Here is a 17,261-nt window from a genome sequence, read left to right on the forward strand (position 1 = left end):
TGAAGATATGAATGTCCTTCCATGTCATGGCCTCAATTTTAAGTTTCCTCAGATGAAGGAATCCCTTATGCCGATCACCATGTCTTATCCACTTTGCTATACACATTGTGTGTGCCATGTTGCCTTTCTTTTTGGGCATGTAGTCCGACTTGATGCAGTCACAGAATTGGAGACCACTACACATGCAAGTAATGCAACTCCTAATCCTTGGGATTTCCAGGTTAATAAATGAACTAGAATCAGTGGTTCCCAACTCCAGTGCTCCCCACCACCCAACATGTAAGGTATCAGTGATAGCCCTGCCTCAGCACAGGTGATTGAGTCAAAATGATAGCCACCTGTGGTAAAGTAAGGATAGCCTTAAAACCAGATTTGTCGGAGGCCGAGGACTGGAGTTGGGAACCAGAGCTAGGCACTATCCACTACCGATTTTAATGGAAGAATTATGAAACTTTTGTTCTAAACCTAGAAATGTATGCAACCAAAAGGTGTCCTTTCACCCCACCTGTTTGCATTATTGGAACGCAGTCTCCAAATTTGGACAAAAAAAAAAAAATATAGGAGAATTTGTATTGGCCACACAGGATGTAAACTCACATTTGTCAGTGGCAAGCCTGCTGTTAAAAATAAATAAAATATTGGATCAAGTGACAAAAGAAATGGTTTAAGTGCGAGCAAGCCAACAGTATATATTTTCCATATTACACTCAGGACAACAGTTATACATGTGGTTCCTTTTGTTTTAATATTAATAAAGGCAAACACTTGTTTTCATATAAACTGTACTGTACATGTGCCAAACCCAGACAAAGTCTCCCTTTATACAAGATCACAAGCAAACATTGAATATCTAGAAAAAGGGGGGTGGGGGGGAAGTCAGTACAAAATAAAATACACAAAAAGTGACTTTCCTGTTTGACAGTCAGATACCTGTGTTAGGGGAGAGGAAGACTTAAAATGAATCCATCCATGGCAGGGGGTTCAGTAAGAGACATCTTCCACTCCCCATAAAAGAACAGTCCTTGCGGGGGTTGCTTTTGCTGGCAGCATTACAGAGAGGGGGAGGCAGGCAAAGTTAGGGTGTGCTGGTGCTTAGTTGGGGGTACGATATGAAAGCCTCCCTCTGCAGCCTCCGCACTGCCTCCCTCTGAGTGTGTCTGTCACTCTTGGGATTGGGGCACGTTTACAAGAAACAGCTGGCATGTCATCTCTAAATACAAAGGGTAAAGTAAGATGTGGGAAAGTCAGAGCTGAAATCACCTTATTTATAGGTATGGCCCCCCCTCCTTACAATGATCAAGTTTAACCCCAACGCAGCTAAAGATGCCGGAAACCCCCCCCTAGCAGTGTAGGGGTTAATATTCTCTGCTGGAGAGGCCAACAATGCACTGCTTTTAGAGACATTGCTTTGCGGGGCCCTCCCGCACTAAAGGTAACCACTACCCTCCTCACCCACAGGCTGGGCGCATCAATAAGTGACAGTACAGATGAGCTGTATGGAGCCGAGACTCTGCATGTAGGAAAAAGGAAGCTGTGGGTTGAAGACAAGAGGCTGAAACGTCCAAATGGTAAAACTACCCACACATGCCCAAACAGGGCTCTGCAGTTACGCTGCAGGCCTCACCATCACTGGAAGGGCTAATTGACAATATCTGGTAGCAGCAGGCAGGTTTCAATGTGTGTGTAGGGGAGCTGTTTTGTATCAACACTGCCATGTAAAGTGGCCTTCACTTGGCTGCAGAAGACACCAGAGGAAGGATTCGCACACTTCCCAGACTTACTGATCCTCCCACAGAATCTCTCCTATCTATGATATAATCTCAACACTGCAGGTTTGGTCTCAAGTAGGGAGGGAACCTGCAGCTTCTGTTCCTGCATCCCCTCTCCCCATTTTTATTCGCTCCCTTTCATTTCTTCCGCTTGCGCCCCCGGCCCGGTTTGGCAGGCTCGGGCTGGGGAGCGTGATGCTTGCGATGCCTCCTCTGGTAAGAGTGCCCAGGAAGGTGCTTGCTGATGAGATCCCCCAGGCACTGCTCTGTCTTCTCCAGACAGGACAGTTCAGGGCTTCCTGGTTCATTGTACAGCTCGGCGTTTCCGAAGACCAGTTTCAGGTCGTTCAGGAATTCCTGCACCGTCTGGTAGCTGCCGCAAGAACATTTGCTCTGCATGGTCTGGAAGTCCATCGGGCAGGTGACCACGGTCTGATAGTCCTCGACCTCTTCTCCATTCACTGGCTCCCTGCAAGGTGAGAACAACAAACAGTTGAGGTCTTCCTATGGTTGCCCAGTTCCAAACGTTTGGAAAAGTAAGCCAGTTTAATTTTTGAATCACCTTTCTTATTTAAACAATCTTCCATAGTCTATTCTGTTTAGGGACTCACAAAAATGTCTCTTAAAAATAAATGTTGATCATATAACAGGATCACCATTGTTCAATCTGCTGCATTCTTTCCGTAATAAAGTAAGGGCCTCTAAATAGACAGCCAACATATGTATTTGTTAATCTTTTCACAGCTAGGCTTCTCAGCCTCCGCCACGGTATTGATCATAGCTTAAAAGAAAATGACCTTTAAAAAGGCACAGAAAGCATGAAAAAGCATTATTTTCCAATGATCTATACATTGCCAAGTGGGACAGCATCCTTAAAAATGTGAACCCACTGGGGCCGGACACACGGACACTTTATTAAAAAGTTACTGTAAATATACTAGATTTCCCCTTTTTACTCCAGTACATCTATTGCTAACATCACAGTGGGCCAAGCCACGGTTGACACCTTTTCTACAGGGCTTCCCTCAATGGCTTCTAGTCAATGGACAAGAAATTTTGTGATACCAAAACGATCTGCTTTCAAGGGGAGACCATCATGGATTCAAATTTAACAATGGTTGAATAAGATAGAATTATGTCTTTTTCAACTTCATCATTGTTGCAATCTGTGTATGAAGCACAAGTAAACACACACGGAGGGGTGTGTAATTGTATCTGGATTAGTTCCGATATGCTTTAATATCCCACATATGTTGTATGGGTGCGCGCACGCAAACACGCACCTGAAAGGCCAGCTGAAGCGGTACTTGATGAGTTTGCACAGAATTTGTTCACACTTCTGCATCTCCAGGCTCAGGCGTCGGGACACTGGTTTGCTCCGACGTATCTGGAATAGGGACGCAAAGTTTGGCATGCAAGTCTCAAAAACACACTTTGATCACTTAAAAGCTTCTTCCATTAAAATATATCAGTAGTAAGGCATTTTACATTTGTTGTTCTCTTTAGCATCGTAAAGTAAGCTTTTAATAATTATGCCGTCTCCTCAAACAATGGAATACATTCAATGTACGGTCAGAGGTAAGTGGATGATGCAGTTGTCATCAACGGACACGAAGCGTGCGACAAAACCGGAAGTGACGTCACACGCCAGTCGGCGCAGTCTAAACAGCTGACCGGAGGCCAAGGCGGAGTAGTGGGGGAACGTTGTGGGACGGTGAGCCAGCTGGCTAAAATCTTCCTACACTAATGCAGTGTGATATGCCGTTTTTTATTGTTAGAATGTGAGTATAATATTTTATTGTTATAAAGCTATTTTTATCTTGAGTGATCTGCGCTATGCCAGTTTTTCTCTCTACATTGGGGTACGTGATCCTGGGGACCTGATCCACTTTGATGACAACTGCATCATCCACTTACCTCTGACCGTTTGAGTCAACCCTGCCTTTTTGACTCTTACATCTTGTAAGTAGTCAATTCATTAGAGCCAAGTCAATTGAAGGCTTTTTTCACATTGTCATTTTTGCTGCACTTAAATTTATTTTTGTTTCCTCCCCATGCTCCCCGTGGATTTTGTGTGTTTTGCTGTTACTGTGGGGGAAGAGTGAAGACTGCCCCTTCCAGTGGGTTCCAGAGCAGGGGGTGAAACTGTATTTACTTAAATTTTATCACATTTTTCACTTATTTAAGTTTTTGATTAGTCACTTATTATTAGTGTCCACTTTTTATTTGTTTGCGCCTGTGTTCACTTTATCACTATACAGTACATTCAATGTACGACAGTGAGGGGGAAATAGAAAGCTCCTGTAATATTACAAAGATTCGCCCTTTCCTCTGTTTCTTGACTGCTAAAATTGTCTCAGGCCCTCATTCTCTCCCGTCTCGGTTACTGTAACCTCCTGCTGTCCGGCCTTCCTGCCTCCCTTAAACGCTGTTGCCAGAATCACTCTACTCTTTCCTATATCTGTCTCAGCGTCTCCACTGCTGAAATCACTCTCCTGGCTTCCTATCAAAACCCGCATCTCACACTCAATTCTCCTCTTCACTTTAAAATCTTTACACTTCTGCTCCTCCTTACATCTCAGCCCTAATTTTTCGCTATGCACCATCCCGACTCTTGCGTTCTGTTCAAGGATGTCTTCTTTCTACCCCCTTTGTATCTAAAGCCCTCTCCCGTCAATCCTTTTTCACTGACTGCCCCGCACCTCTGGAATGCCCTTCCCTTCAATATCCGACTAGCACCCTCTCTATCCACCTTTAAGACCCACCTTATGAGACACCTGCTTAACGAAGCATATGAGTAGCACCTTGGCTAATACTATACACGATACATAAAGCTTGGCCCCCTGCAGACGCACTTACCAGAATGCCCTCCGGTGTCTGTACGTTCCTCCTACCTACCAATTAGATTGAAAGCTCCTCAAAACAGGGACTCGTCTTCCTAAAAGTTACTTTTATGTCTGAAGCACTTATTCCCATGATCTGTTATTTGTATTATTTGTTATTTATATGATTGTCACATGTGTATTACTACTGTAAAGCACCATGTACATTAATGGCGCTATGTAAATAAATATTTACATATGGGGGGGGGGGGAGAAAAGAAATGAATGGGAATGCACGTTTACTTGTATTGAGGTGTAATGAAAAACAGGGATGTAAAGCTCTTCAGCCTTTCAACTCCGGTGACATTTTGAGTAACAGTAGCATGTTGCTCCTACAATGGTGGGGATGAAGGGAGTGTGTACAAGACCAGTACAGCACAATGCTCCAGTACAAGCATGAGTTTCTGAAGGTGCAGAGACGTGAATCGGCTGTGGGGAAGGGAGAGGAGGTGTATGCTAAAAACAGCTGTTTATAGCTGCTGAGGACAAAGACAGAAGCATTGTTGCCATTCTGGCACCACTGAACACCCCCCTTACACAGGAACGATATAAATTCCTTTTGCAAGCTGCCGCTGGCCGCACAGCCAAAGGCGGAGGGGAAACAATGCATGAAAGTGGCTGGGTGCAAGATGCCTGGCATAGCTCTGCCGATATGGACAAGAGCTGTAACCTCTTCCCTGCCAGAGACTGACCGTGCCACACCATTAGCACATTCCCTGTCAGGGAACAGGTTTCACAAGTGCTGCAAACAGGACCATTTAGAAAATGCCCATTTTATAGGTGTAATGCCACGTGCGGAGGCTGCAAGAAAGCAAGCGCTCAACTACGTTACACCTCTATAATGCATCAAGGTGCTTTCATAATGAATCTGTTTAACAGCTCTGTGCATTCAGCTAGAGACCCGTGAGGTTTCAAAAGCTCGAGGCACAAAATATTACACCAGTCCATTAAAAATGTCATTATGAATCAATGCTTTTTACGGCACACATCTTTGAACGTTTCAATTGGAAAAAGAGATCCATTAAAAAAGGTACCACAACTTACAACATATGTACACTTCTCCACGACTAATAGTTACCAAATCTTTCAAATTTAGAACCGAAATAAAAAATAAAAAGTCACAGCTGCAAATATCACAAGAAATTAGAACTGAACACTGATATCTTTTGGATCCTTTACAGTTACCAAGTGTCTGATTATAGATTTTACTTCAAATCAGAAGTTGTTAATGTCAGATACACCAACATTGTCGCAGATAAATGTCATTACCAGTTTCTGATAGTTACACTCACTATTGCTCTTGAGCAATGTTAGATAATTACCATACCCATTACACATCTTAAACACGGTGTTCTTGATACTTGGGGTTTCGTACACTGCTTACTTCATTTTACAATTATATGTATTCGTATATCCACTTCGTTTATTTAGCACTGCTTATTTTATATTTATTGAATCAAAATTGATTTTATTTTCACTTACTGCTGCGCCAGCCTTTATTCTTAAACTAGCCTTGGAAAATCTGGGGCAATCACCAACATGACTCAGGTACATGCTGCACATGTCAGTGATATTTCTGCAGAAAGACCAATGGCCCATCGGATTAACACAGCAGGGGTCCCTGGCAGTCCTATTCCAGCACTGATTAACAATCCTTATTTGAACTGTCTAATTGGGACCACACCCCAAAACAGCATTTGTATGGTAGCGCATTCAGTTACCCAATCTATCTTGGAGGTAGCCTGACCCCTTATATTTACATCATTTGGAAGAAAGTACAGCCAAGTGCTCAGCGCCTCTCACCCTGTTTTGATTGAATCGCCATTTACTTTGTCCCTTGCACTCTTCAATGAATTAGGCCGAGGCAGGAGTGCTCCTTTTTGTAATATCAAGACCCACAGTAGTTTTGTGAGAGGCTACATAGGGTACCATACACTGATCGCTAATCAACAGTCCTAAGCTGCAATGGTCAACTTTTTAATTTACATTTTTAAACACACCACGACCACACAACAATGCTTGATGCAGTAACATTGAATTCTTAAATGTGAAAGAATTCATAAGCACGATAAACTATTAAAGTCAGGATGCCCAACTTTAAAAAGCGCAACTACCCCAGCAGAAAACGCAGGGCATCGGAGGCTAGGCACCCAACTTCTAAACCGCCCACACTGTTTGTGTGACGCTGCACAATTTAAGCGCAGTATAAAAACCACTAGACAGTTAATTATACGATCAGGATGAAACAAGACTAAACGCATTTTGTAGAAGTAATTATTTTTGGACTTTTATCTTTAAAGAACAATTACATTTGGACTTGAGGACCGAGTCAAAATATATCACATTGTAAACAACATTTTTACCACAAAAAAAGTATTATACTGTAACAAGCATTCAGAGCAGACTTACCAGCTCCTCCACATCGGCTTCATTGTCTGGCGCTGTGCGTTGCCGTGCTGAGCGCGATAACGGCTGCGGGTTCTTGGGTGGACGTCCGCGTCGAGTGGAACGGACGGGTGGGCTCGCTTTGCCTTTCGCCGCCTTGCGGGGTCTCACTACATACAAGATGTTCGTATTACGAAGGTGCAAAAAGGTGCAGGCGTGGATTGGTTGAATGCGGAGTGAATGTGTCAAGGTTAGCAATCCCACTCCCTGACCTGCTGGCGTAGCATCACTTTATAGCAACAACTTCTCAATACATCGGCAACATTTCTGTCATGTACGGAGACATCTTCCAACACTCACATTTACACCGACGTTTAACACCAAACCGAAAACCAACAAATACCACGGAACATAATACACACAACAGCTTGTGTTAGAGGCCAAGGATATAACGTGGAAGGCATTGAAAATCTATAGTGATTACTGCAGAGTTATAAGCCAGCTCTTACAACTGTCAATAGTAGCAATGTAAAAAGACGCTGAAAAGAAATGATATTATTGCTTTGAAATGTATAACTTGTGTTCTGAGCTTACAGGGGCCGTGTTTGCAAATTTCTATTGGTAAACAATTTCAGTTTGTGACCCCCTCCTCCCTGATTTCAAGCTCACTCAGCCCACCTTTTACAGAGGCAAACTAAGCAGCTTAAAAATATATATAAATTTGTTTTAATATATGCAGCATTTGATTACCTTTATTGTAAACTCATTACCTAAGCTGACAATCAATTCGTTCTTCCGTGATCGAGCAGCAAAATCCTGCTTCCCAGGGTTCATTAAATGGCTGCCTTTCAGCTTCAATTCATCAGTGTAACTCAGCAGCTACAATGTATGCTTATATGACTAAGGTGATACCTATTGTTACCGTTTGCAGCTCAAACTGCTGGAAACATTGGCAACAAATTATCAAACAGGAAAGTGTTACAAAGATCTTGCACTGCTGGGGAAGATGGTTAGAAGCCGCTATAGAAATTAAAAGATGCACAGTATATTAAAACTGAAAAATATCTTTAAGAGCTGAATTTTAAAATAATAGAAAAGGTATCATCTAATACTACAAACCTTTAAGGATATTGCATGGATTGCCCCTTTAAACAGTAGTTCTTATTACGCACCTGTGAATGGCCAGTCTATTAAGACAGTTCTCCCACCATTAGAGGCTAGGAGAGCTTTTTGCAGTATACCGTGGCACGATTTGCAAACTTAAAATGCTTTGGCCAAGGAATTTAACTAAATAACCCTCAGTTCTGAAGATAAATGATATAGTTCAATACTTATGTTTGTCATATTGGATGTAGCACTGAGGCTGTGTGTTTTGTTCTGTTACTTGAGGTCACAATAATCAGCAGCACGTTCTTTTTACACAAATACAGAATGGTGTGGTGGGTTTGGGTTCTGAGCTTACAGGGGCCGCGTGCGCTTATAACTTGTGATATACTGACGTTTTCTACCAGGATTAAAAAAAAAAACTAATGAGAACAGCGTTTTTAGAATCTGCTCTCTGTCAATCAAAACAAGCATACAATGCCTCTCCTCAAGGACACACAACCCCCATCCCCCAGACATTGGACACCCCCCCCCCCCTAGCAGTGCAGGGATATACACAGCTTCACGGTATTAGGTCTGATCCCTGCAGACAACTGCGGAGGAAGAAAAGACACTTGTTCCCCACCTCGACCCCCTCCGATCTTAATCGCTGTGATACAGCTGCTGCTGGTGAGAGATGAGTGGAGGGGAAACAAAAAGGCGGGCCCACACAGCGGGATCCCACAGTTGCCAGGTCGTTGAGAGAAAACCGAAGCGACTTGGGGAAGGGGAGAAAACGCAGCGTGCCACGTTACTACGACAGGAAGAAAACATTGAGCTGTAACGCCTGCCGCCCCACACTCGCTGCATTCTCCAGAGGCGCGGCTGTCGCTTGCACAGAAATGCTGATCCCGGTCGATCCCGGCGCTTTCATCTTCATGTCCCACACTTGCATACAAACGTGTCTCTTGTAAATCAAACGACTGCCGGCGGCATGCGGTGCGGGGCAGCTCCTCTGTGCCGGGGCCAGCAATTCTCTGGGGGTCCCATGGGATCAGAAAGCTGATGGCAAGTTAACCCCTTCCACACTGGGTAGCTAAGCATTGAGCGAATGGGCTCAGATTGTCAATAGGCGGTGAACTTCTGGGCATATCATGTTTGCCGTGTGGGGGGGGGGGGGGGGGAGGGTTTGGTAGACTTACTGTTTCGCCTTAAAATCAATACTAACCATTTCAGATGAGACGAGAAACTGCAGATGTCCTATTTTCACTTTAGGCTGCCCTTCTAGTGCTAGCGACGAGACGTTGCGTCAAAACAAATGCATTGCTGCCGTCGCGTGCGCTTATAGTAAGCGCGACGACAGCATGGTCGCGATCGCTGGAAGTCATCTCAATTTGTTTTTTCCAGCAACTGTAGCCCGACGTCGCCGTCACTATAAGCGTAGCCTTAGCCTGCGCTTATACAGACGGCGACGCAACCGATGACGTCACCCATCGCCATTGCGACGAGTTGAAATTGAAGTTTAGGTGACGTCGCTGGATGATGTCATAAAAGGGGAGGGCAGACGCACGGAGAAGCTCCCGATTGGCCGCAAGGGGAGACTGTCGCGGGGGAAAAAAACGGGCACTATAAGCGCAGCCTAAGACTCAATAGTTAATGAAAAGATACAAGAAAAACACTTTAAAAACAATAAATAAACCATTGAAGGGAGTTCTAGAAGAAACCCCACTGGACACAGATACTCGCATAAGACCACAGGAAGAACCCATTCGCATGGCATTAAAATGGTGCATACCGTTTAACCTAAAGCGCAAACATCACACATTTTGAGAGCCCGTACACACCAGCATTTTGGGGAAAATACAAGCAGCCTTGTGGCAAAGTACTTCACACGTGGGTCAACCACAACAATGGGTCACGAGTTAACCCCTTCGTTGCCAGAGGAACTAGCTACACATTGCTGTGCAAAGAGCTCTTGAGCAAGCCCATCCCACGTTGCACGCGGGCCACACCATCGAGGACTGCACCACCTGTGCTGAAGCAGGGATATCCTGAAAACCAGACCTGTTGGAGGCCCTGCAGGACTGGAGTTGGCCACCCCTGGTATAGAACTATTTGGATTCCGTGGCAGCTACATGGTAAAACGAACAACAACGCAATCCCCCTCAAGCAAAGTATTGGTGTAGGTTAGAAAAGGGCCAACACTTTGCACTGTAATACACTGCAGGCCGCGCCGGCCTTAGAGGGGATCATTTCACTTCACAACGACCTTCATGCTGATGCCTCTTGGCTTATTTATAGAGGACATTTCATCTCGATCCTTCTCGGCCATCATTTTCCTATGGCATGTCTAATATTGTTTAAAAGCTTGGCACGCGAGCAGGGTGTGTGTGAATGGGAACCGGTGCCTTATTTAGACCTGTTTATAAGAGGAGCAGTATGTCCTGCACCAGAGACCTGAAAGAGACAGGAACTGCTGTGCCCTTGTGATCAGACCACGAGGCAGTGAGCCATGGTTCATGTAAATACTCCATACCACGTTGTTTAGTAGGCTTAGACAGGAAGCGCTACTGGACAGAGATTAGCTGTACTTCATTTGCACTGTTCATTAAGGGTGGTGTATACCAGCAGGACTATCAAGAACGTATATCGAATGGAGGACCTTGTAACGAGTGCTCTACACGGGGCTTGAACATTAGCTTGAGCAGTGAATAGAAGGCATCCCTTAGGTTCTAGATATTGATTATAGGTGGTATACTTTGAGGCGTGTGAAGGCCGTTCAGTGGAAATTGTCTAAGACACTTCAATGCATTCAAGTCCTTTGGTCGGGTAACACTGCAGACCTGTCTAGGAGGCAATGATGCTTTTGACATAGTCAAGTGTGGCGAGATACTTTCCCGTATAAACCCCTGTTCATAGGACGGCGATGAGTATCATTGATAGACTTCCCTTGATCACAAGATATCCCTTTCTTGACTAATTGTAAACCTAGTCTTCCCCTTACAGTCTTGTATTTCTACAGACCGTCCATCACACGTGTATCAGCTATCTCAAGCAAACCATGCAGGTACTTACACCTCAGCCCTGCCACTTCCTGCTCTTCCTCTTCCTCCTCCTCATATTCATCTTCTTCATCCTCCTCAGAATCTTCCTCCTCCTCTTCTTCCTCGTCCTGCGTGGACTCTTCAGCGTAACTCCTACGGTGAAGGGGGGACAGGCGGGTGAGACAAGAACAAAAACGTGCAAGAGGGGCACAGTCTACTCTACACAACACATCATTCAAGGGGAATGTCTGGGTTAGTCAAACTGTAGGAACCCAAGCTCTAACTTCGTACAGGCGGCTGCCCCTTTTTCTTATGGAGTAAGAGGGTAGCACCGTATTCCCGGAACAGCGTGTAGTGAGGTGAAAGTCTCCTGACACAATCATGTAAATGAGCTCCCCACCAATCACGGTTTGATATTAAGATCTATGTTATAAACAATCGCCATGAGCTACCCATTGAGGACTCGCTGGCAGAATGGCCAGCGATGCATTATTCTGCAATCCGTTGCAGGCCCCTGTGCCAGAAAAGGGGTCGATGAATTGTTTTGACATGTGACAAAAGAGAGATTTAACATACCAATAGCTATATGGTTCACTGCTCAAAACGTGCGCCATGAAATGATTGGTGCCTGAGCACAATGGAATCAAACACTGAGATTGGTTAGTGCCAAAAACTTAATGTCTTATCCCAAATCTCTTGAGCCTTTGTGGTAATGGTTTGCAGATAACATGCAATGGTAGCACCAAGCTATCCGATGAATGACTTGCCAAGCTAGGCTTTGGTTCCCAACAAACATACACCGACTTGTTTAACCTTACAGATCACAAAACAAAAACGCGCAACAACAAATAAACCCTTTTGATGCTAGAGGGGTCCAGCAGCATGTTTCAAAACAATGCATTTCTGGTCCCCCTAGCAGGGAAAGGGTTACATTTAAAAAAAAAATCTCAAATGGTTAAATGACGTTGTCAGAGGAGAGTGTGAAACGCGGCCATACTGCGGTCTCACCTGCCGCGGGAGTTGCGCCGGGCGGTAGCGGGCTGGCAGGCCGGGCACAGCCACTCCCCATCTGGTATGTGGAAGAGCACAGGCCGCAGACAGAAGAGGTGGAAACCCTTGCTACACTCGTCACACAGGATCAGCTTGTCGTCCTCACCTAGGAGTAGAGGATGTAAAAGGGTCATGTGAAAAGTCACCCAGGCATCTCAATGCCCGCCACGAAAGGACACACACTACACAAGGAAACCTAGCGGAAGCGGGTTGTGTTGCTAGTCTATTGCATAATGAACTAGACTATTTGAGGAGTAACCAATTAATGAGCACAGTTTGTGCAATTAGTGATTGGCCCATGATTTAGAGAAAAAAATAAATAAAGAAGGGGGTGGGGGGAAGGGCATCAAACATCACCAACATTTGGCAATGCTAAAACCCAACTGTAATGAAATTAGTATAGTGTCAAAACATCACTACACAAAAATGTGTCATATACAACTACAGAAATATAGCCACACACACACAAACAGGTTTACATGCTATTTTGTGCTACTTGGTACAGGCAGTGCCTTTTCGCCTCAGAGTGGCAGCAGACAGTTCTGGGACACACTGGCAGCCAGTCATGCACCTTTCTTGCGACACACTTTGCAGCGGGTGTTTTCTGTGGACATGTCCCATTTGATGCAGGCGTCCAACATCCCAAGCAGTACGTGCATGCGCGAGAACGTCTGGGCCTCACGGATGGCAGACTTCCATTTCTCTACTGCCGATGCCACCTGCAAATGGAGGGGGGTAGGAGGGAGTCAGGGTTATCTCTTCCACAAACATCTGTCAGAGTCAACCAGTCGCATTTGCTAGGAAGATCACCACCTACGTGTAACTGGAAGCTACACACCTTGGCAGAAAGGCCACGTCTGACTGGTAGCTAGCGTCCATTATAATTGCTCTGTGATTAAAGGGTAGTCCCATATAGGTCCGTATTGAATGAATGGACCAGGTTATCTTAGGCTTTCATACCTGCACTTATTATTTGTGTAAATCACCTCATGCCACATCAGAAGTGACAACATGTCTGATTTGTACACTTTACTTGTTTCCTAAAACAAGATTATATTGCAATTAAAGTAAGTAATACAGCCTTTTCACACCATTAGAAACGTTTTAAAATGTCCTCTAACTTTGCATAACCCAAGCCAATCAATCAATGCATTTTGGAGGTCAACTCACAAATTTATTTGTTTGGGAAAATTAAAAAAAAAACTAAATAAAAAAGCAGGTTTGAGGATTCCAATTAGGTTTTAACAATTGTATGGATATTTACCTCTATGTGCACTTCATATGGCAAGTTTTCAAAATAGCACCTTTGTATATATTTGATCTGTTCCTAACATGTCTGCAAAACATCTTACATTGCGAATCTATAAACGTAAACACACACTTCTCATACTCCATTAGATAAACTGTACCACTGCAGCCACTCGGGGCCCTTTTCCTTTGGGTGACTGGTGACGTGCTGTATTTGAGCACGCTGCATTTTACATTTGTCGGACTGAAGTTATTTGGCATTATAGTTTACAAAAAGCCTTTGCGAGCTTCCGTCCAGAAAGAACATTTGAATAGGAGTTAATAGAAAGTCACATTTGGTCCAGTGCAGCCACGCGAGTACGGCAGCCACGCGAGTAAGGCGGCCACACAGACACACAGACACACAGACACACAGACACACAGACACACAGACACACCTGCAAAACAGATGTTTGCAGCTGCCAGGTCATTAAAATGCGTACACAAGAACATAACATTTAGTTCTCCTTTATATTATACCCCCTGTTTTTTGCCCATGGTCTCTTGGTCTGCCTCTTTATTATTCCCCATTACAAAATAGAAAAAAGTGAATACATTTGGGACCTTCTCTTCTAGGCTATTGCACAAGTTTAAGGAACCAGTGATCAGATGAAACACAAACTGCCGGCAGAGAAGAACCCGCTAGTCTACGCTTGCACACTTTCTGCAAACGTGGCTTTTTTCATATTTAGGATGCTTGTTTATACCAAGCAGTTTTCAGTTTATATTGTCACTTACAGGAATTGCAAGTATGTTTAATGCGCATATCCCAAATAAATAAATAAATAAATAAAAGCTTCCTCCAATAAACACGATTTCCAAAGAAACGTGCACTGTTCGTATTATTGATACCCTAAATTAGCGATTTTGAACAAGGGTTCCGCGAGCGCCCCTCAGGTTCCGCGGCCGCCAGGTGGGGAGAGCTGGGACGACTCTTCAGGCTGTTCCAGGCCCAGCAGCACTCCACGCAGTAGTGACCTGGTGGCTCCGCAGCAGCTGCCCGTCACTGCGATCCTTCCTCCCCCTGCACCAGAAGTTGCGTTCAACTTCCGGCTGACAAGAGGGAGTTTTGGATCAGCACAGTACCGCAGGTCCCAAGGTATCAGGGCACGCTCTCTGCAGGGATTTGTCCCAAGCGCGCTGGCAGCTCAGAGCACAAGGCGGGTGGGAGGAGGAGGCCAGAATCGCGCGGGGGAGGAGGCCAGAATCGTGCGGGGGGGGGGGGGAGAAGGAGGCGGCTAGAATCGCGGGGGGGGGGGGGGGGAGAAGGAGGCGGCAGCTAGAATCACGGGGGGGGGGGGGGGGAGGAGGAGGCGGCTAGAATCGCGAGGGGGGGAGAAGGAGGCGGCCAGAATCGTGGGGGGGGGGGGGGGGGGGGAAGGAGGCGGCCAGAATCACGGGGGGCGAGAAGGAGGCGGCCAGAATCACTGGGGGGGGGGGGGGGGGAGGAGAAGGAGGCGGCCAGTATCGCGGGGGGGGGGGGGGGGGGGAGAAGGAGGCGGCCAGAATCGCGGGGGGGGGGGGGGAGAAGGAGGCGGCCAGAATCGCGGGGGGGCGGAGAAGGAGGCGGCCAGAATCGCGGGGGGGGTGAGAAGGAGGCGGCCAGAATCGCGGGGGGGGGGGAGAAGGAGGCGGCCAGAATCGCGGGGGGGGGGGGGGGGGAGAAGGAGGCGGCCAGAATCGCGGGGGGGGGGAGAAGGAGGCGGCCAGAATCGCGGGGGGGGGGGGGGAGAAGGAGGCGGCCAGAATCGCGGGGGGGGGGGGGGGGGGAGAAGGAGGCGGCCAGAATCGCGGGGGGGGGGGGGGGGGGGGAGAAGGAGGCGGCCAGAATCGCGGGGGGGAGGAGGCGGCCAGAATCGCGGGAGGGGGAGGAGGCGGCCAGAATCGCGGGGGGGGGGGAAGAAGGAGGCGGCCAGAATCGCGGGGGGGGGGAAGGAGGCGGCCAGAATCGCGGGGGGGGGGGGGGGGAGAAGGAGGCGGCCAGAATCGCGGGGGGGGGGAGAAGGAGGCGGCCAGAATCGCAAGGGGGTGGGAGGGGGGGGGAGAGAGAAAGAGAAGGAGGGCAGAAGCGCAAGGGGTGAGGGAGCCAGGAGTGCATGGGGGTGGGGGGCGGAGAGAAGAGAGACAGGGGGAAGAGATTCTCCAGAATTTCACAATCTAATTCTGGGTTTCCTTAACCAAAAAAGAGATTGAAAACCCGCTGCCATAGATGGTTATTTACTTTGTGCTTCATGCTGAGAATCTCAAGCATGTGCAGAGAGGCAGATGTAAGGGTGCAGGCACATTTACAATGCACTGGCCCATGTTCCATATGCTGTGAAGCTGCATCCCATTGCTGGAGAAGAGTTCATCTTAAATTTAAATAAAGGAGATTAACACGAAATAAGCGGCAGTTTTGGAGGTCAATTCGTCTGCTCAATGGCCAAGTGAAATACACAGCAGATACCAAGGGCATAGGAGGAGTCAATTAAGGACCTGATTTACATGTGCTTATTTGCTTCTACACAGAACACCAGAATAAGGATGGGAGGCTATAGCCTATGCTGCCCCCATGTGGACATTCCAGGGCGGTACCCCTAACAATATTAGTCTACACGACTGGGCATAGATGGCCATAAAAGGGGAACTTTCATACAAAACATAAATAGACGTTATTTTCACCTTCTTAGGGAACCCAATGTCCAATCGTAAAAATGTGTGGTACGTAAACAAAGACCATTGCCATGTTCTAGGCCAGGTTCCAAGCTATACAGGGATAAGAGGATCCATGTATCTTGTCAACATTGGATACATTAAATGTAATAATGCATCGTCTCTGGTATTTAACTTAGCATGTCACCATTTGTTTTAAAGGGGGAATTTTATTTGGACCTTTTAAACAGTAGTAGCTGAAGCTTCACAGACTGATTGCTGTGTTAATGGGGATTTAATTGCTCCATAATTTACAGTGCACAGCAAATACTGAACCTAAAAACGGCTGTACCAGGGTTATTGGCAATAAATGGGCCAACAGCTGAAGGCTTGGACTCTGCAGCCATCATACAATTACCAACGTCAACTTAACAGGAGGCGTCCTGCGGTTCCTCCTGGTCTGAGCGGAGGTGGAACAGATGTTTCTAGCAGTTTTTCTGGTTTGTCATTAAGTAATTGGGATGAATGCTGGGGTCGGGATTACCACGCTTCACATGCTCACGCACGAACTTCATGTCCATTAGTTCTGTTAAAGGGGCATTGCTGTGTTCAGGATTTAGTGACAAGTGGACACCGGCTTACTGACCAGCTACTGCCAGGATCTACGAGTTTCTCAAAGGGGCCGGATCAGAAACAAAATGATTAGCAGGGCCACAAGCATTATGGTAATTTAATTTTTGATGCATTGAAATATCTCAAAAATATCCTTTGTAATCATTTTGCAAGTATTCCTAACATCGGTCCTACCTACATTTTCAGTACCTTACAAGGTAGTGTGTGTGAAAAACTGCCCTTAGCTACTTAAGCGACTGGTATGAAATTAGGAGCAAGAAGTTCAAGGGCCACACCAAGAGCTTTCGAGGGTTGGAGAACACAGACCTAATGCTTCTACAACGGTCCTAAAAACCACCTCTCCCCAATTTTTAACACCCGCTCCAAAACACCATGGACCAGGGGTGGCCAACTTTAGTCCTCAAGGGCCACCAACAGGTCAGGTTTTCAATCAGTGGATGAGTCAGCAACCTGTGCTGAAGCAGGGATATCCTGAAAACCTGAGTTGGCCACCCCGG

At 46.2% G+C, this 17,261-nt stretch overlaps 1 protein-coding gene across 1 annotated transcript in view; it reads right to left on the minus strand.

The window, feature by feature from the left end:
* Window positions 1–719: 719 nt before the first annotated feature.
* BAZ1B (bromodomain adjacent to zinc finger domain 1B) overlaps window positions 720–17,261 on the minus strand; it is a 52,044-nt gene continuing 35,502 nt past the window's right edge. Inside the window, exons 14-19 of the mRNA XM_075594475.1 lie at window positions 12,785–12,932; window positions 12,172–12,319; window positions 11,195–11,316; window positions 7,061–7,206; window positions 3,053–3,156; window positions 720–2,238 (exon numbers count right to left, since the gene is read on the minus strand). Coding sequence (XP_075450590.1) covers window positions 1,908–2,238; window positions 3,053–3,156; window positions 7,061–7,206; window positions 11,195–11,316; window positions 12,172–12,319; window positions 12,785–12,932 — 999 coding nt within the window. The 3' untranslated portion in view covers window positions 720–1,907. The remainder of the gene's footprint in view (window positions 2,239–3,052; window positions 3,157–7,060; window positions 7,207–11,194; window positions 11,317–12,171; window positions 12,320–12,784; window positions 12,933–17,261) is intronic.

The sequence above is a fragment of the Ascaphus truei genome, chromosome 3, assembly GCF_040206685.1.
Source record: "Ascaphus truei isolate aAscTru1 chromosome 3, aAscTru1.hap1, whole genome shotgun sequence".
NCBI classification, from domain to species: Eukaryota; Metazoa; Chordata; class Amphibia; order Anura; family Ascaphidae; genus Ascaphus; species Ascaphus truei.